The sequence below is a fragment of the Castor canadensis genome, chromosome 6 (assembly GCF_047511655.1).
Source record: "Castor canadensis chromosome 6, mCasCan1.hap1v2, whole genome shotgun sequence".
NCBI lineage: Eukaryota > Metazoa > Chordata > Mammalia > Rodentia > Castoridae > Castor > Castor canadensis.
In genome coordinates this window covers 98477476-98498133 of record NC_133391.1, presented here as the reverse complement: position 1 = coordinate 98498133, position 20658 = coordinate 98477476, and the positions used below count along the sequence as shown (strand labels likewise).

At 35.9% G+C, this 20658-nt stretch overlaps 1 protein-coding gene across 6 annotated transcripts in view; it reads right to left on the bottom strand.

Moving 5' to 3' along the window:
* Window positions 1-20658, bottom strand: part of Mctp1 (multiple C2 and transmembrane domain containing 1) — a 569946-nt gene that overhangs the window by 220352 nt on the left and 328936 nt on the right. For all 6 annotated transcript variants that reach the window (XM_074077064.1, XM_074077065.1, XM_074077066.1 and 3 more), the window contains exons 4-5: window positions 16712-16791; window positions 5055-5166 (exon numbers count right to left, since the gene is read on the bottom strand). In XM_074077064.1, the coding sequence (XP_073933165.1) occupies window positions 5055-5166; window positions 16712-16791 (192 nt within the window). The remainder of the gene's footprint in view (window positions 1-5054; window positions 5167-16711; window positions 16792-20658) is intronic.

The window sequence follows — 20658 nt, the reverse complement described above, 5'->3', positions numbered from 1 at the left end:
TATTTAGCAAAGTTTTATAAACACAGGAATAAAAATAAATATGTGGTTTTTGAACCGAAGTCTTCTGTCCCAAAAGCCGAAAATAAATTATTTCTGAGCTGGTAATCAAAGACAACAGTACTCTTCTTATAATTTTGCTATGCAAGGCTCAATGCAAAGTCACCTTCTGTTCTTGCTATATGTCACTTATGTTAAGTGGAACTGTGATGCATTCAGTAGCTGACCTCCCAGTTTGAATTTCTTACTAAATAAGATTTGTTCCTGGATAATTTGTGAGAGTTCAGCATGCCATTTTTACTGAAGCAGTGTGCTTTACATTTAAGGCATAGAAAAATTTAATTTAAAGATATATTTGATCTTGTTTTTAGCAAAGTAATTTTGAATGTGTCCCAGAAAAATGCATTTAGCTAATACTAGACATGTTACTAAATGAAGAAAATGCATAGAGTGACATGTTTATTATATTCATTGTGATCATGAGAAATACTTGAGAAGACTAATATAGTTTGATTTGAATTTCATTAATAAAATAAATTTAAGAATTTACAAAATGAAATTAGGTCATTAGTTAGCCATAACTTAATGTTATTTGTGACAACCTCAGGGATTTGAATATTGAAGCAAGAGTAAAAACAACCTTAAAATACTTTCCCCTGGTCCTCTGAAGCATCCCTTCAAATTCTCACAGAGATGTATCTACATGATGAGCAGGCACTAGGTATAGGAAAGCTAGACTAGGTTTTGAGAGAAATCATAAGGATGTTTTATGTATTATGTATGACACTATATTATATGTTGTAATACATTACATATCCCCTCCCCCAAGATGATAGCATTGGGGATGGAGGTCAGTGAAGTATAGACATATTCAAGGAAAGGTGACATTGCAGATAGCTTGGATTTGAATGAAGGTGAGTGGGGAGGAGTTTGTGAGGCTACAAGTGAGGGAACCTGTGTCACTTGTTGGAGAGCCTGAAAATTCTGCATCAAGAGTTTCCATCTACCTAGAGAAATAGGCACAGGTCACTGAAGAAGTAGAAGAAGAAGGAGGAAAAGGGGGGTTTCAGAACCTAATGGAATGCATACTAGATGAGTTACAACATTTTTCTTTATTTTCTTAATTGACACATCAAATCGCATATATTTATGGGTACCATAATATGGTTCTATACTTGTACATGTTGTTTATTGTCCTAATCAGGGTAGGCACATCTATCTCCTCAAGCATTTATCATTTCTTGGTGAAATTCCCTCAAAATCCTTTCTTCTAGCTCTTTTGAAGTATGTAACACATTATCATTGCAACAGCACACCAGAACTATGTGTGCCTATCTAATTGTGACTTGGCACTACTGACCAACCTTTGCCATCCCTCATATTCTCTCCAGTTTCAGGTAACCCCAATCATTCTACTCTCAACTGCTATGAGATTAACTACTTTTAGATTCTATGAGTGAGATCGTGTCTTTCTGAGCTTGCCTTATTTCAGCCAATGTGTCCTCCTTTTCCATCCATCTCACTTTTTTTCATTGAATAGTGTTCCACTGTAGTGTATTTTTTAAAAAGACAGCTATTATGATCCCTGTTCAGAGTTTCAAAACACAGCTAGTTTTAAAGATCTTAAAAAAATTTGCAATAGAATAACTGTTTAGGTCAAAATAAAGAAAAAAACCAAAAAGCATACTTATATGTACATGCTGACAATTTTCACAATGTAAAGCATTCACTTAGAAACTCAGATTTAAATCTAGGATATTAGAATTATGAAAAAATTGGTTTTTAGTAGCTCTGAGGAAGAAGAAGAATGAGGGGGACATCAGCAATGGAATGGGAGGGCAGAAGAATAGTTTCCCAGTGTGTGCAGCAGAATAATCCAGTGCTACCTGAGGCTCTGAAAGTGGAGGGCACAAGGTTAGGCAGTGAATGAAAACTAACTGGCCGTAAAGGAATTATTCCTAAAAAGCTGGGATAGTCAAAGGGATTTCAGTTATGGAAACAGTGTAAGGATTTTTGGAGGAAATGTTTGTATGAAGGGTGGAGGTGGCTAGAGAGAGATGATAAAGAGAAAGGAAAAGCATTACGAAACACTTCAAACACTGCTTGAAGAAGCAGGGAGGATGTAGGAGGAATAGGATGAACTTGTTCAAAATACACTGTATGCATGTGTGGAATTACCACAATAAAACCGTCCTATTATTAATGTACACTAATTCAAATGAAAGTTAAACTATTACAAAAGATAATGAGTAAAAAATAAACTCAATAGAGGATATATTATAATGGATAGATAAAATTATTCACTACATAAGTGTTATTTCTTTTTCTAATTATAAGTAATTAAATGAAAGTCTAATGTTATAAGGATTTTAAAAAGATGAATATGACCAGATTTTTGATATTTTACTCTTTCATATACCCATTTGTTTACATCCATATTCATGTATGAAAACTCACTGATAATCAGATCCTGGTTACTACAATATTTTTAATTGATTTTCTTAATTAGCAACATATATTTTATGCCTAAAAGTGGCCATGGAGATTGAAGAATTTTTGCAAGGACCATTGAAGAAAAAATAATGTTAGAACCTAGAACTACTTTGCCTGTGCTGGCATATATTTCTGTATACTTTAGATAAACTCAGCAACTTCATTGTAAGGTCTCTTGATAGCCACTTGATCTCCCTAAACCCTTAGCTTGATGTTAGAATGTTTAATAAAGATATCTTTAATGTAAATATTCAGCAGACTATCTACCATCAAACCATTCACAGATTTACAACAGCTGTCATATCTTTCCAATTTCAAGTAATATTGTGAGATTAGATTATTTAGGGATACAAAGGACCTCAGGCATTTAGCTATTTTCTTGTGAAGTACTTTCCTTCATTAAAATAACAAAGAACCCCAATCAGGAATATTCTATCACCAAGTTTTGTTGATTTTTACCTCTGACAGGTAAATCTGCCAATTCCCCCTTCTCTGCCTCTGACAGTTCTAAACCAAACCTCCTTCATCTTTTACCTGGATTTTTGCAATAGCTTCTTAATTGGTCTCCAAGCATCCATTCTTACCCCTTCAATTTATTTTCTACAACATAAGTACTGAGATGCTTTCAACAGGCAAATATGGTTATGTCACTTCTCATTTTCAGACCTGTCAATAGCTCCCTGTTACTCTTTGGGAAAAGACCAACAAACCTTAACATGGACAATGGACCCCCCGCCCCTACAGTCTGGACATCTCCCTTACAGTCCAGTGTGCCACATGTGGTGTACCATGCACCATGTTCACACACACTATTTTCTTCTTCCTCTTCTAAGCTCTAATACCTTTTAGCTCTTGAAATGCAATATGGTTTCTGTAGCCACAGGGCTTTTCATGTGTTGTTTCATCTGTTTGAATAACTTCTTCTCTTCCTGGTTTTTTTTTTTTTTTATTTTTTGTCTTTTTAACTCCTATTCCCACTTCATACCTTAGTTCCCATTTAACTTCCTTAGAGAACCACCCTCCTGCTAATTAGAACAAATTTTCCTATTTTCCTGTTTGCTTTTTCAGAAACATGTACCTCTCTTTCATGGTACTTAACACAGTTGTCATTTTATATTTCTTTTGGTGATCATTTGATTCCTTAGTTCTGCACTGGGAACAAGTTCTATTGTATCCCAAGTATTCAGCACAGAAAGTGGTTTACAGTAGCCTCCTGGTGAAACCAAGATGATTTGAATTATGCAGAAAATGGATACTTCTAATTTATTCCTATGCATAGACTAAACAGAATTTACTTCTTGGTTTGTGCTAGGTGAAATAATGTCTTCTGAGTTTGTGACTTGTAAAATGATGGGTTACCATTTATAAATTTTTATTGTAAAAGCTTTCCCATACCACCCTTCCATCTGTACAAGTGTGTATCTGCACACATACATACCCAATTTTACCCTATTAGGTATGCACAGTAGGTAACATTTGGGAATGCTTGTTGGAAAAGAAAAAAATTCACCTTCAATGAGTAAAGTATAGCTACTTAAGTCATATTGAGCAAATATTATACATGACTTTGTATATTTATTAATTTTTTAAACAAATGGAAAATGATCCAAAGGGGTGAATTTTAAAAAATAAAATTAAACACTATCAAATTTGACATTGGAGTTCACTATTTTTAGCTACAGCTTTAAGAAAAATATTAATAGTTTTTAGAAGATAATATACCCCAATTTTAATCATGCATTATCTTAAAACAGAAATACACAGATTGCTGAAACAGAGTATTTGAACTTGCCTAAAAATTATGCCTACTACAAAAATGTGTTACAATCAGGGCTCTAGTTGTTCCCATGCACATGAATGTATTCTGAGTCTAATAAATAATCTCTTGTAAATTGTGGCAGAAGGTGCACTGGCAAGCATACTGATGTAGGTCAAGCCTGAAACATTCCATGGCACTTCAATGACGTGGGGGTAATTGGCTCCTCTGTATCCCTTGTCAGCTTCTCATATCAGCATGGTGTGCAAGGAGGTACAAACCTCCAGTGCTGAAAAATGGGTAATATCAACATGGAAACCCATCAAGAATATGGAGAGGACTCACTTATCATTCAGTAAACAAATACCAGAAAGCAGAAACTCTGTTATAATTCCATTTCATTTTCTTTGTGATGGTACACCTGACAATACAGTCAACATAGTAGGGTCTAGATACCTCAATGTGGAATTTCAAATATTCAATTCACTGATAAATGTATTCCGTGAATGGACACTCATATTTACCTACAGTATAACATGTCTGAAATTGAGAAATAAAATTATAAAATGATACAAATCTGTTTCCTGTTTACAACAAGAGGTTCTGATCTGGAGCATGAAATAGGTCATTTGAGAGGAGAAAACACAATAAGCATGGGCTAGCAATACCCAGGAAACTCACAGAAACAAAGAACAGGCAAGGTTTTCATATGCAGCTTCTCTTTATTATTACTTCTGGGCCAAAAGAAGGCTCACAAAATTGAAAAAGTGAGAGCAAAACGGAGCTACTAGGCTGTGGGGGCACTTACCACATCCCTGGGTTCTCCTTCTTTAGGGGTAAGGATGACTGAGAGCAAAATGATTCCAAGATCATGGTCAGGATAATGGGGATCATTCAGAGGTAGAGTCACATCTGTGAGCCTGTGATTTAAAAATATTTAGGTTTTAAGTAGTCATTAAATGAATAAACCAAAAATTAATTTTAGCAATAATTTATCATTTTATTAATTTATCAATTTTGTCTCCCCTTACTTTCTTGGTACAATTTTTGTTGTTACCAAAATATCACCAATGTATTTTGTTACCCAATAAACTGTGAGTTGAATTCACTGGATGAATTTCTGTCCTTCCTGGGATTCTAGAAAAAGGCCCAAGAAAATACAATGCTACTCAAATCACTGCAAGTCCCTTCTTCATGATATTCAACCTCACAGAAAATGGTAGCCATTATTTTCTAATAATACAAGTCTAGTAACTAAATTAGGGCTATTGGTTGATCACTAAGTCCCATTTAGCTCTTTAGGAGGGTTTTTGTTAAATTTAAGTGGAGTATTATTTGAAGTAAACAGGTGAATGGGAGAAGAAAATATAATGCATAATTTGCCTCATCTACTCTGTAGATTCAATTATACATTGAAAAACATTATATAAGTATTCATATATAAAATAATGCTTCTAGTTTTTGGCTGTTTAAATAATTTCTAGATTCTAAAAGGCAAGGAAATCAATACTTAGAGTTGGGCAATGTAGGTTTTGGAATTAAACAAGCATGTCTGAGAAGATTATGAAGAACTCTGTATTACACACAATTTCTTTCAGGAAAAAAATGCAAAATACACATTCCACTAAAGATAGGCAGTATCTTGCTTGCCTTTTTCAATTAATGTTGAACACGTAAGAGGTTAGTACCTACCACAAACCTAAATTTCTGTGGAAACAGAAAGTTTCACAGAAACAAAAGTTTTTGAAATGCAAGCATTAGTAATACCACATAACATAAGATATGAAGGTAGAAGATACAAGGATGCATTGAAAGCTGTTGAAAAATGGGTGTTGGGAGGTAAAGGGGCAAGAGAGAGTAATAGAAGGGGTTGAACAGACCAAAGTAAAGCACACCCACAGTGGGCATGCATTGAGACACCAATTGAACATCAACTCAAATATTAATAATGAGAAACAGGACTGTAAAATAGGTAGTGTGTGCTGGGGGGGTACTAATGGGAGGGGGTAAGGTGATGAAGGAGATTGAAGTGAGGGTATATGGTAGATGGACTTCATATACCTATATGAAATAGAACTGAGAAACCCTTGCAATTGCTTTAAGTGGGGTGGGGAGGGGACAGAGGAGGAGAGATGATGGGGGCAATTAACTAATGTATAATATAAGTCTAACTGGAATTGTCACTATGAATCCTCCCTGTATTATGAATATATCCTAATAAAAATTAGTTTTAAAAACACAGACGTGAATACCTTTGAAAAAAAGTTTTGAAATGCTGGTAAATAGAGAATGTTCCTTTGCATGTTCTGTTGTCCACTTGTTCATTTCATTTACAAAATGTCTACTAAATACATATTAAATGCCACACAATGTACTAGTTTCTGAATACAAACCAGAGGTCAAAAACAAGATAATCCTTGTCTTCACAGGGCTTAATTTTGAGTGCAGTTGAATTCTATACTGGGAGGAAGGCTTTTTGGTGAAAGCTGGTCCAAGAAAGAATTTCCAGTGCTAGCTGCACATTAGAATCAACTGGGAATTTTTAGTAAGTACATACACACGAATATCACCCCTGAAGATTCTGGTTCCATAGATCAGGAATAGGGCCTACAAGTCTATATCTTTATGAAGCTCCCCAAATGATTTTCTCATACACCCAGGATTGAAAACTGCAGGTATTTTCAATGCTAATATTATGATACTAGGAAATTTTAATATATCAAATCAAAGAACGATTTCATGAAAAATATGGACCATTTCCTGGTGTCAGGGGTTTTAAATGAACCACAATCAACTTGTGCTAATAATATAACATTCATGATGCAAATTGCTCCAATATTAATTTAGCTACAACTAATCATTATGGTTTGGAAGCAACAAGTTTTTCCTTTAATTTTAACAAACACATATTAGGCATTATAGTGTATGTATTTGTGTGTATACATATGTATACATATATATATATCTATATATCTATATATATATATATACAAACACAATTCATACATATTTGGGAATACAGTTTGACATGGTTCCTTTCCCTATAATGACTACACTTGAAAATTAATAGAAAAATTTCACTTCATATTTATAATGATTACATGAAAAAGATTTACAAACATTTACAATTGCTTTATAATGCTTATTTTCCTTAAAAGAGATACCCTAATGCATATCAGTAAGCTTGCCTTATTTGTGGATTTAATACACATGTTTTGATGGTCAAAAATATAATAAATTAAAAAACAAATTACAAAAACAAAAAAATTAAATTCTCATGTTTGCATTACAAGGCTCAATTGAGGGGATTCCAAGATGGTGGCTAGAGGGAGGAAGCAGAAAGTGGGCCTCCTATAGTGAAATCTTGGAGAGACGCTGGAGACACATTTTGCAGGCATAATCACTGAGAAGAGGCATAACTTTGACCCCTCCACACCTCCAGCTGGTGCAGAGAATCTCCACTTCACATTAAACAGAGAAACAAGGAGGGCCACTGGGCCGCCAGTCGCCCACCCCAGACAGCTTGGGAAGACACGGACCAGGTGAGCTTTGCGGTACTGCGGTACTCCCACAGACAAGCCTGGGCCAGAGCAGCATAGCCCCCTGGACAGACTGACCACCCCCGGAAAAAAGAGAAACTGAGTAATAAGCAATAAGAGCAATAAAGACACGCAGGAAAGAGGGTGGGGCACACTGAGCACCGAAGATTGGGGGAAGGGAATCCTTCCCAGGACTATAAATAAACTGTAAATAAACAAGCTGGGCAGGCCAGAGAGGCTCTGGTGGGAGCGGGGGCAGGGCGCGTGCCCAGCAACCAGGAGCAGGAAAGCTGGTGAGAGTGGCGGAGGGAGGAAAACTCCACAGGAGAGGAGGGAAGACCCACTTCCCATGTGAACTGTAAACAAAAATGGCGGCTGGAAGGAGCAGCAGCATCGCCCAGTAATCAGGAGCAGGAAGGCTTGTGAAAGTGGCAGTGGGAGGAAAACTCCACAGCAGAGGAGGGAAGACCCACGTCCCACATGAACTGTAAATAAACACACAGGCCTGACAATGCGGGTGCAGTGTCACCTTTCCCAGTGCTTGGAAAGGGGAAAGCCTGTAGCAGAGGCTCCTGCATAGGAGAACTCTGAACAAACAAAACCTGCGGGGCCAGGTGAGTGCTAAGCTCACCCCAGAGATCTGCATAAACAACGCCTCCAGCAACAGCAGGCTGACAGCAGCGGGCAGGCAAGCCACAGCTGCAGATACCATTCTCAGAACTGTCTGCAGACTCTTTTTTTTCTTTTTCCCCCTACCTTTGATGAGAGAACAACCGAATTACACCTGCAAGCTGAAAAACTTACTGAAACTGTATTGCATTTGAACTTGGGACACTTGGTGGGGTTTTGTGTGTGCGTGCGTGTGTGTGTGTGTGTGTGTGTAGTTTTGTTCTACTTTATGCATCCCCTTTGATGAGACAACTACAGAACAACATCTGAGGCACTATCTCCAGGATTGGAGACTGAGAAGGACACCCAAATTTTTAAGACTGAAACTTCATTGCATTTGAACTTGGAGGTTTTTTTGTTTTTTGGTTTTTTTTCTTTTAATTTTCTATTTTCCATTTTATTTTAATTCATTTTTATATATAGATATTTCTTTCATTTACTTAGTTTTTATTTTTATTCTTATCTTTATTTTTTTTATTTTTGATTTTCAATCCTCTCTCTGTCTCTCTAATGTCTGTCTGTTCAGCTTACTGTCAATTAGTAAACTAACGCTCCCTGTTTATACCTTTGAAACTTTCTTGTCTGAAACCTTGTTCTGCTTTCTCCCTCTTGTCTGTGTATTTGTTTTCCCCTTTTCTTTAACTTCTTGCTTTCCATCTCAGCTCACTCTTCCATTCTAAATATTTCCATTGTTATTATTACAAGCTAGAAAATACTTAATTGCACACAGTACAGGGACAGTAACAACACCAAAGACAATGACGGGAAGACAGAAAAAACAGGTAAACCAGTTTCCCCACAGCAAAAAATTAGTACAGGAACCAGAGGGGAATGAAGAAAACAGAAAATCAGATACAGACTCCAACAAAATGAAGATAAACTATGCCAAAGGACCCAATGAAGCCCACAAGAATAATTTAAAAGAAGACATACTACAAGTACTCAATGAGAATTTTATAGAGATGATACTGGATAGGGTCAACCAAAATGTACAGGAGACACTCAAGAAATTCCAAGACAACAAAAATAGAGAATTTGAAAAAGCAAAAGAAGAAATAAAGGAAACCATAGAAGCACTGTATAAACACCAAAATGAAACAGAGAACACAATGAATAAACGGATAAATGTACTCAGAACAAAAATTGACAACATTAAAGAGGAAACCACTCAGGATATGGAAAACCTCAGAAAAAAGTATGAAACAGAACTGCAAAACAAAATGGAAGGCCAATCCAGCAGAATAGAACAAACAGAAGACAGAATCTCAGAACTTGAAGATGAAATGGTAATTAAAGGAAAAACCGAAGAACTATTAATTAAACAACTCAAGACTGTGAAAAGAAAATGCAAGAACTCACCGACTCCATCAAAAGACCAAACTTGAGAATCATGGGCATCGAAGAAGGAGAAGAGGTGCAAGCGAAGGGAATGCGTAATTTATTCAACAAAATAATAACGGAAAATTTCCCAAATCTAGAGAAAGATATTCCCATACAGATGCAAGAGGTCTCCTGGACACCAAACAGACCAGATCAAAATAGAACTACTCCACAACATATCATCATTAAAACAACAAGTTCAGAAACTAAGGAAAGAATATTGAAGGCTGTAAGAGAGGAAAAACAAGTAACATACAAAGGTAAACCCATCAAAATCACAGCAGACTTCTCACAGAAACATTAAAAGCAAGAAGAGCGTGGGGTGAGATCTTCCGTGCACTGAATGAAAATAACTTCAACCCCAGGATACTCTACCCAGCAAAACTATCATTCAAAATAGATGGAGCAATATAAGTCTTCCATGATAAGCAGAAACTAAAACAATATGTGACCACAAAGCCACCACTACAAAAGATTCTGCAAGGGATTCTGCACACAGAAAGTGAAATCCAACATAACCATGAAAGGACAGGCAGCACCAAACCACAGGAAAAGAAAAAGCAAGACAGTAGAGAGTAACCTCAACTTAGGTACACACAATCAAACCTTCAAACAACTAAGACAACTAAATGACAGGAATCACCACATAGCTATCAGTACTAACACTTAATGTTAACGGACTTAATTCACCTATCAAAAGGCACCGCTTGATGAAAGGGATTAAAAAGGAAGATTCAACAATTTGTTGCTTACAGGAGACCCATCTCACCGACAGAAATAAGCATAGGCTAAGGATGAAAGGCTGGAAGAACATTTACCAAGCCAATGGCCCCCAAAACCAGGCAGGAGTAGCAATACTTATCTCTGACAAAGTAGACTTCATACCTACATTGATCAAACAAGATAAAGAAGGACATTCCATACTAATAAAAGGGGAAATAGACCAAAAGGAAATAATAATTATCAACCTGTATGCACCCAATGTCAACGCACCCAATTTCATCAAACATACCCTGAAAGACCTAAAAGCATATATAAACACAAACACAGTGGTTGTGGGAGACTTTAACACCCCATTATCATCAATACATAGGTCATCCAAACAAAAAATCAATAAAGAAATCCAAGATCTAAAATATGCAATAGATCAAATGGACCTAGTAGATGTCTACAGAACATTTCATCCAACCTCTACACAATATACATTCTTCTCAGCAGCCCATAGAACCTTCTCCAAAATAGATCATATCTTAGGGCACAAAGCAAGTCTCAGCAAATATAAGAAAATCAAAATTATACTGTGCATACTATGTGATCACAATGCAGTAAAAGTAGAACTCAACAACAAAAGTAAAGACAAAAACCATGCAAACAGCTGGAAACTAAATAACTCATTACTTAATGAAGAATGGATCATCGATGAAATAAAAGAGGAAATTAAAAAGTTCCTGGAAGTCAATGAAAATGAAAACACAACCTACCGGAACCTATGGTACACAGCTAAGGCAGTCTTGAGAGGAAAGTTTATAGCCATGAGTGCATATATTAAAAAGATTGAAAGATCCCAAATCAATGACCTAATGCTACATCTCAAACTCCTAGAAAAACAAGAACAAGCAAATCCCAAAACAAATAGAAGGAGAGAAATAATAAAAATAAGAGCTGAAATCAATGAAATAGAAACCAAAAAAACCATAGAAAGAATTAATGAAACAAAAAGTCGGTTCTTTGAAAAAATAAACAAGATCGATAGACCCCTGGCAAACCTGACTAAAATGAGGAGGGAAAAAACCCAAATTAGTAGAATCAGGAATGCAAAAGGGGAGATAACAACAAACACCATGGAAGTCCAGAAAATCATCAGAGACTACTTTGAGAACCTATATTCAAATAAATTTGAAAATCTTAAAGAAATGGACAGATTTCTAGATACATATGATCATCCAAAACTGAACCAAGAGGACATTAATCACCTGAATAGACCTATAACACAAAATGAAATTGAAGCAGCAATCAAGAGTCAACCCAAAAAGAAAACTCCAGGACCTGATGGATTCTCTGCTGAATTCTATCAGACCTTTAAAGAAGAACTGATACCAATCCTCCTTAAACTTTTCCACGAAATAGAAAGGGAAGGAAAACTGCCTAACACATTTTATGAAGCCAGTATTACACTTATCCCAAAACCAGGCAAAGACACCTCCAAAAAGGAGAACTATAGGCCAATCTCCTTAATGAACATTGATGCAAAAATCCTCAACAAAGTAATGGCAAACCGAATTCAACAACACATCAAAAAGATTATTCACCACGACCAAGTAGGCTTCATCCCAGGGATGCAGGGGTGGTTCAACATGCAAAAATCAATAAATGTAATAAACCGCATTAACAGAAGCAAAGACAAAAACCACTTGATCATCTCAATAGATGCAGAAAAAGCCTTTGATAAGATCCAACATCATTTCATGGTAAAAGCTCTAAGAAAACTAGGAATAGAAGGAAAGTACCTCAACATTATAAAAGCTATATATGACAAACCTACAGCCAGCATTATACTTAATGGAGAAAAACTGAAACCATTCCCTCTAAAATCAGGAACCAGACAAGGATTCCCACTATCTCCACTCCTATTCAACATAGTACTGGAATTTCTAGCCAGAGCAATTAGGCAAGAAGAAGGAATAAAAGGAATACAAATAGGTAAAGAAACTGTCAAAATATCCCTATTTGCAGACGACATGATCCTATACCTTAAAGACCCAAAAAACTCTACTCAGAAGCTTCTAGATATCATCAATAGCTATAGCAAGGTAGCAGGATATAAAATCAACATAGAAAAATCATTAGCATTTCTATACACTAACAATGAGCAAACTGAAAAAGAATGTATGAAAATACTTCCATTTACAATAGCCTCAAAAAAATCAAATACCTAGGTGTAAACCTAACAAAAGATGTGAAAGACCTCTACAAGGAAAACTATACACTTCTGAAGAAAGAGATTGAGGAAGACTATAGGAAGTGGAGAGATCTCCCATGCTCATGGATTGGTAGAATCAACATAGTAAAAATGTCGATACTCCCAAAAGTAATCTACATGTTTAATGCAATTCTCATCAAAATTCCAATGACATTCATTAAAGAGATTGAAAAATCTACTGTTAAATTTATATGAAAACACAAGAGGCCACGAATAGCCAAGGCAATACTCAGTCAAAAGAACAATGCAGGAGATTTCACAATATCTGACTTCAAACTATATTACAAAGCAATAACAATAAAAACAGCATGGTACTGGCACAAAAACAGACATGAAGACCAGTGGAACAGAATAGAGGACCCAGATATGAAGCCACACAACTATAACCAACTTGTCTTTGACAAAGGAGCTAAAAATATACAATGGAGAAGTAGCAGCCTCTTCAACAAAAACTGCTGGGAAAACTGGTTAGCAGTCTGCAAAAAACTGAAACTAGATCCATGTATATCACCCTATACCAAGATTAACTCAAAATGGATCAAGGATCTTAATATCGGACCCCAAACTCTAAAGTTGATACAGGAAAGAGTAGGAAATACTCTGGAGTTAGTAGGTATAGATAAGAACTTTCTCAATGAAACCCCAGCAGCACAGCAACTAAGAGACAGCATAGAAAAATGGGACGTCATAAAGCTAAAAAGCTTCTGTTCATCAAAAGAAATGGTCTCTAAACTGAAGAGAACACCCACAGAGTGGGAGAAAATATTTGCCAAGTATACATCAGACAAAGGACTGATAATCAGAATATATAGGGTACTTAAAAAACTAAATTCTCCCAAAACTAATGAACCAATAAAGAAATGGGCAAGTGAACTAAACAGAACTTTCTCAAAAGAAGAAATTCAAATGGCCAAAAAACACATGAAAAAATGCTCACCATCTCTAGCAATAAAGGAAATGCAAATTAAAACCATGCTAAGATTCCACCTCACCCCTGTTAGAATAGCCATCATCAGCAACACCACCAACAACAGGTGTTGGCGAGGATGCGGGGAAAAAGGAACCCTCTAACACTGTTGGTGGGAATGTAAACTAGTACAACTACTCTGGAAAAAAATTTGAAGGCTACTTAAAAAGCTAGACATTGATCTACCATTTGATCCAGCAATACCACTCTTGGGAATATACCCAAAAGACTGTGACACAGGTTACTCCAGAGGCACCTGCACACCCATGTTTATTGCGGCACTATTCACAATAGCTAAGTTATGGAAACAGCCAAGATGCCCCACCACTGACGAATGGATTAAGAAAATGTGGTATCTATACACAATGGAATTTTATGCAGCCATGAAGAAGAACGAAATGTTATCATTCGCTGGTAAATGGATGGAATTGGAGAACATCATTCTGAGTGAGGTTAGCCTGGCCCAAAAGACCCAAAATCGTATGTTCTCCCTCATATGTGGACATTAGATCAAGGACAAACACAACAATGGGATTGGACTTTGAGCACATGAAAAAAGTGAGAGCACACAAGGGAGGGGTGAGGATAGGTAAGACACCTAAAAAATTAGCTAGCATTTGTTGCCCTTAACACAGAGAAACTAAAGCAGATATCTTAAAAGCAACTAAGGCCAATAGGAAAAGGGAAACAGGAACTAGAGAAAAGGTTAGATCAAAAAGAATTAACCTAGAAGGTAACACACACGCACAGGAAATCAATGTGAGTCAATGCCCTGTATAGCTATCCTTATCTCAACCAGCAAAAACCCTTGTTCCTTCCTATTATTGCTTATACTCTCTCTACAACAAAATTAGAGATAAGGGGAAAATAGTTTCTGCTGGGTATTGAGGGGGGGTGGGGGAGAGGGAGGGGGCGGAGTGGGTGGTAAGGGAGGGGGTGGGGGCAGGGGGGAGAAATGACCCAAGCCTTGTATGCACATATGAATAATAATAGAAAAAAAAATTATAAAAAAAAAACAAGACACATCAGTTGTGTCTAAATTGCTGTGTGATCTGCTGTTTCCCTGCCCTTAATTTTGTAATACATGCCTCCCCAAAAGTAAATGATGCCCCCAAAGCAAGGTATAAGTTACAGTAACCCTTCCAAGCCAAATGGGTTTATAATGAGCTTACTTTAAATGATAAAGTAAAAATTTTAGATTTGTTAGATTTGTTGAAAGACAGCATGTCTTTCCATTTGTGGAAAAATGAATCAAGCATGTATAGTATTTGAGATAAAGAGCATTAAATAAGATCTAGTTTTTGATGAGCAGTATTAAGGTATACAACAATAATTTTTGTGATAGTAATATAGTCTATTCCATGCAGTTTTGAGTTATGGTTGCTTAGACCTACTGTATGTATACAGATAAATTTGAATAATGTTAAAGTACTAAATTCTATGCATCCTGAGACTTCACAGTTTTTCCTTGACACCATAGACCCACAGATATGAAGTGTCTACTGTGCATTTATATGGTTATTATTCATTTTTCTATACCTAAATACATCTGATTTATACATAAACTGAAATGGAATACTAAAATATGTGAGCATATGAAGTTATAATTTGATGTGTACATGGCCTTGAGGGGAGGAAATGGTTAACTAGTTACAATAAAATAAGCACCACATCAAAATATGCACTAAATGCTTGCATCAAGTTTCTTAATGCAAGTTTCTAATGCAGAGGTCAGGAGGAAAAGTAACTGTGGCCTTTCCAGAAGAATTGCGCAGTCTATTCTAGTTTTGGTGTTCATGAGAATGGAGACATACACCACTTAGGAAAGTTCTTCCAAAGGTGGGAGCCAGCAGTCACCTAAGTTGTATCCTTAGGCAAGTCAGTGGGAGGGTTTAGTTTGGAATGAAGAACATGTAGGAAGGACAACAAAGGCTGTTTTTTTTTTGTTGTTCAGATCCTGCACCCCCTAAAAAAAAAGACCATTGTAATAATAAGCTGTGTTCAGACTTAGCTGACTATAGCACACAAGGGGTGCTCTAATGTACATTTCTCTACTCATCTAGATTTATAGAAAAAGAAATGGTTGATCCGGTCCATGACATGTTGTCTTATTTCCCACTATCCTTGTCACATAATGTAACAAGATCACTCAAACCAGGAATTCCTTCCCCTTGCAACCATCAAAGATTCCACAGCTTTTTCTATAACCCATTTCAGCACTACTTGACTTTTTAAAAAGCCTATTTCTGTTTCTTCTCAGTATAATAAATTCTTAGTTCCTGTGTTGAAATGTATTTAGAAAAGTATGTGCCCATTATTAGGTACAGAGAGTGATTAATACAATGAATAATAATATAACTTTACAACTAGTTAAGCAATGATAATGTAACCAAGCAAATGCAACCTGCCTCCACTCACTTTTGGAGCATTTCTTAGGAACCTGCTAATGGCAAACTGATGATGGCAACTGATGTTGGCAAAATCAGGTTCTACCTTGGTTCAAGTAATGAGAGAATTGTTACTTTTAAAACAAAGCATACATGATTTATTTCATATATTATAGCTTGATTCCTGAATTAATAATTATGACCAGAATGAATAATCTTTATGCCTCACCTCAACTATCTGAGCAATGTAAGATTGAGGATTTTTTATCTCTAGATTCCTAGTACTTAGCACTGTGCTGGGGGACAGACATGTCCAAGAGTTTTTTTATTGAATAGTTATTGCTGAATGAGATGGTAAGGGAAGATGCTATGATTCTCTCAGTGGGTAGGCGAGAAAGATGAACTTAAGAAAGACTGACTAGCATGAAGGCTCACAGATGTAAATGACAGAAGTAACTAGAACCTAGACTTGCTGACATTTTTCTACTTCACAGGGCTAGCCATATGACAAGGTATAACAGTATTATAATAGTTAAAGGTTACCTGTTTAACTCCAATTGAGTGAGATCCAGAAACGCTGAGCCCATAAAGTCATCCTGCAGTCCAAAATCATAGTCAAATACCTATAAAACCAAAGAGACAAGGCATATTTCTAAATAATTTCAATAGAAGCTTTTAGGGAAAACATCTTGATTATAAAATATTGGTTGTTCATGTACCAAAACCAATGAAATTTCTTAATATTTGATTTAAAAAATTTGTTTGTATTTTGGAGTAGAGTCTCATAAAACATTCAAGCTGGGCACTGGTGGCTGATGCCTATAATTCTAGTTACTTGGAAGACTGAGATCAGGATTGTAGCTCAAGGCCAGATCAGGCAAATAGTTCATGAAACCCCATCTCCAAATTAACCAAAGTAAAATGGACTATAGCTGTGGCTCAAGCAGTAGAGCAACTGCTTTGCAAGTGTGAGAAGCTCTGAGTTCAAACCCCAGTCCCACCAAAATACAAAAAGTAAATTACATTTTTTTTACTTAATATGATTGATTTATATCAAATAGAATTTTAAGGAAGATGTAACAAAATAAAATAAAATGTAATAAATCTTCAAAAATGTAGGAAACACAAGTTTGGGGTATTTATTCTCATATTATAGAAAAGATGCTGGCATCAATGGAACCAAACTGAGTTATTATGGAATTCAACAAATATGTCCTCCCTATTGGTCTAGAGGTAGTGAGAATATAATTATACTTTCTTTATATATTTAGGTTGTTGAAGATAAATTCTGTCATAAAATAGTGCCATTTTAAACATACAAATAAGTGAAAGATATATATATATATATTATGATTAAAGTACTTTAAAAAACTATATTAAGGTTAAATCAAATGAAGGTTTTATTTTTGCAAGCAATTACTGGGGATTATACTAATGTGGATAGCAACAAAAGGAAAAGAAAAGTAAGGTAGAGCAAATTTTCTTCCTTTCATCAACATTCTTTATTCAATATTTCTCTGTTTCTTGCATCATTCTCATTAATATTATGATAAAACAGACACAAACCTGTGTACATACACACAGTTCAATGATGGGTGCGATAAGGACAAATAAAAATATGAGGGGTATTTTGGGAGCTACTTTACATAGGGAGTCCAAGAATGCCCTGAAGGAGGTATATTTGTGTACAGACTTGAATGATGGGAAAGATAAATTACATGCTAATATGGAGAAGAATACTTCAGTCAAAGGAAGCAGCAAACCCAGGAGAAAGATTGATGTGTTTCAGAATTAGCAAGAATCCAGCAGCACTGAGTCAAATTAAGAGAGATGGAGATTGAGAGAAGGTTGCAGGGACAGCTCAAAGCTAGGTCAGTTAGAACCATTTCCAAAAGAATCTATTTAAATGGGAACTGGCTAAGTTCCATCCATTTATTAATTTTTGTATTCATCAATTCCCTTAGCCAATATTGATTAAGTAGTTAATCAATATTAGAAATGGCCAGGAAAAATGCTGGCGATTGAGTAAACAGTGATGAGCAAAAATAACATCATCAATGCTTATCATTTAGTGAGAGAGACAGATGTGAAACAAGGAAGTGTATAGATGAACACAATTACAAAGTATGGTAAAAGAACACAAAGAATAAAGAACAGAACGAATAAAAGGGATATCAGGGAAAGGTTTTAAGACGAAATACATGCTACTAGGTAAAGTTTAGTGCTGTGTTTCACAACCTTTAAAAAGAGAAAATAGGGCTGGCAGAATGACTGAAGCAATAGAGTGCCTGCCTAGAAAGCATGAGGCCCATAGTACCCCCAAAATAAAAGAGAAAATATTTGTTTTGAGCACTGGAATAAATGAGCATAAAGGGATAAGTTTGATTCCAAATGGTGAGCCAATCCACCAGACTTTCTAGGATGTGAGATCCAAGAGTCTGAGAGAATCAATAGCACAGCATTTCTATATTCAATTCTTAGCACAATAGTTAAAAAGCTCAATACAAAGAGTAAGTACAGTAACCCAGAAACAGTTATGTTTTCTTTCTCAAATGCAGGTGTGCTTCAATGAAAAAAAAAACTTGAATATGCAAGAAATTGATTTTAAGATAAATACTTTGCATTACAAAAGAATTCTTAGATTTGAAGAGTCACAAGGGAATTTATTTAAGTAGTTAGCTTCCCTAATGCCTTTTATATCATTTGATTTACAAACAACATTTCAGGAGCACATTTATTATAGAAAGCTCAGCACTCATGCAATGAATATTCTCCTTGATCAGTTACACTTCTGAGTTGTAGTCATCTGCTCTGTGGTATATCACACGCACACACTGAAAATCTTAGGTGGCGGACATGTGTATACTTGCAGGTGGCTGCAGTAGTGTATTTGATAAGATAAAATTTACATCAAAACATTAGAGAAATTTCTTGTGCACTCTCTTCTAATAATGTCATTTTCAAGGTTGAAATCTTAGGGAAAGATAAGTGACATATAATCATTGAGGACACCTGGAGTACATCCACACAGATGAGGTAGAAAGTGATGAACCCAGTGAATTGAACAGTATAGATGCTCTAGTTGGGTGATTCAACATCCAAACTCACTTCATCCTCAAGATGAGAGTCTTCCTACTGTTCTAATGCTAGATATTTACTTTAGTTCTCAATTCCAATTAATCAGCAAAGGCATACATATGGGAGAAACACCAGAATCTATTCATTAAGGAAATCATTAGTTACACTGCTTGCTTGCAAACTCTATAGCTATTTGTCAGGGGGAGCATTGCTCTAGGTGGATCTTCAAAAATATAGAAAAGTAAAGAGAGAAAAATAGGGAAAATAGGGAGTTTCTCCTGTTGCAAGAACAACAAACATAGTTAAGGCTTGTTAATGTTTCCTTAACATTTATTATATTTTATCCTCCTTTTTTGGTGGAACTGGGATTTGAACTCAGGGCTTCATGTTTGCAAAGCAGGCACTCTACCACTTGAGCCACACTTACATTTAAACACTTTATATAGATTTAAACTTTTAATTTTTCATGACCCAGTTTGTTTCTATTTTTCAGATAAAGAATCTGAAGCTTACAAAGTTTATGTTATTCATCCTCAAATCCTTGGATTAAGATGAGGCAAGACTCAAATATTGTATTAGACTTCAGAAACAGAGCCTATTTAAATTTAACACCCACTCTGGGAAAAGCAATGGGAATTCAAACGTGAATGATTTGCATGAGATCCTTGTTTTCATGGAGGCTTCATTCCATGAACTAGAAACATTAGGTATCATTAGGTGGAAGTTACTTTGGCCTGGTAATAATTTTGTTCATTTTCAAGTGAATTTAAAACAAGAAATTATTATTATCTTGATTCAGTTATCTATTCAATTGCTTGGGGAGGGCGTCAGTGAATGGGCTTTTAGATATAAATCATAGAAAATTCAACTCACTGCTTTTAACATGAATGGGAATTTGTTGTTCAAACCACTAAATGGTAGAAGCTAAATAATTTTGTATTATGAACACTCAAAATTAATTTAAGTTCAGTGCTGTGACTCATGTCTATAAATGTCTGTAATCCTAGCCACTCAGGAGGTAGAGATTGGGAGGTTCAAAATTTAAGGCTAGCCTGGGCAAAAAGTTCACGAGATCCTATTTCAGCCAATAAAAAAGTTGGATGTGGCGGTATGTGCCTGTTACTCCTGCTATATTGGAAGCGTAAATAGGAGCACTGTGATTCATGCTGGCCTGGGCCATAAACATGAGATCCTACCCAAAACATAGCTGAAGCAAAAAGGGCTTTGGGAATGGCTCAAGTGGTAGAGCAACTACCTCACAAGTACAAGGCTCTGAGTTCAAATCCCGGTCCCACTAAAGAAAAAAAGCTACTAAAGAACAAAATCCAAAGACAATCTTTGGGTTCTCTTTCTCAGCTTCTTTAATTTTAGCAGTGTATATCATTAAGGAAACCTTTCAACCTGCATGCAGT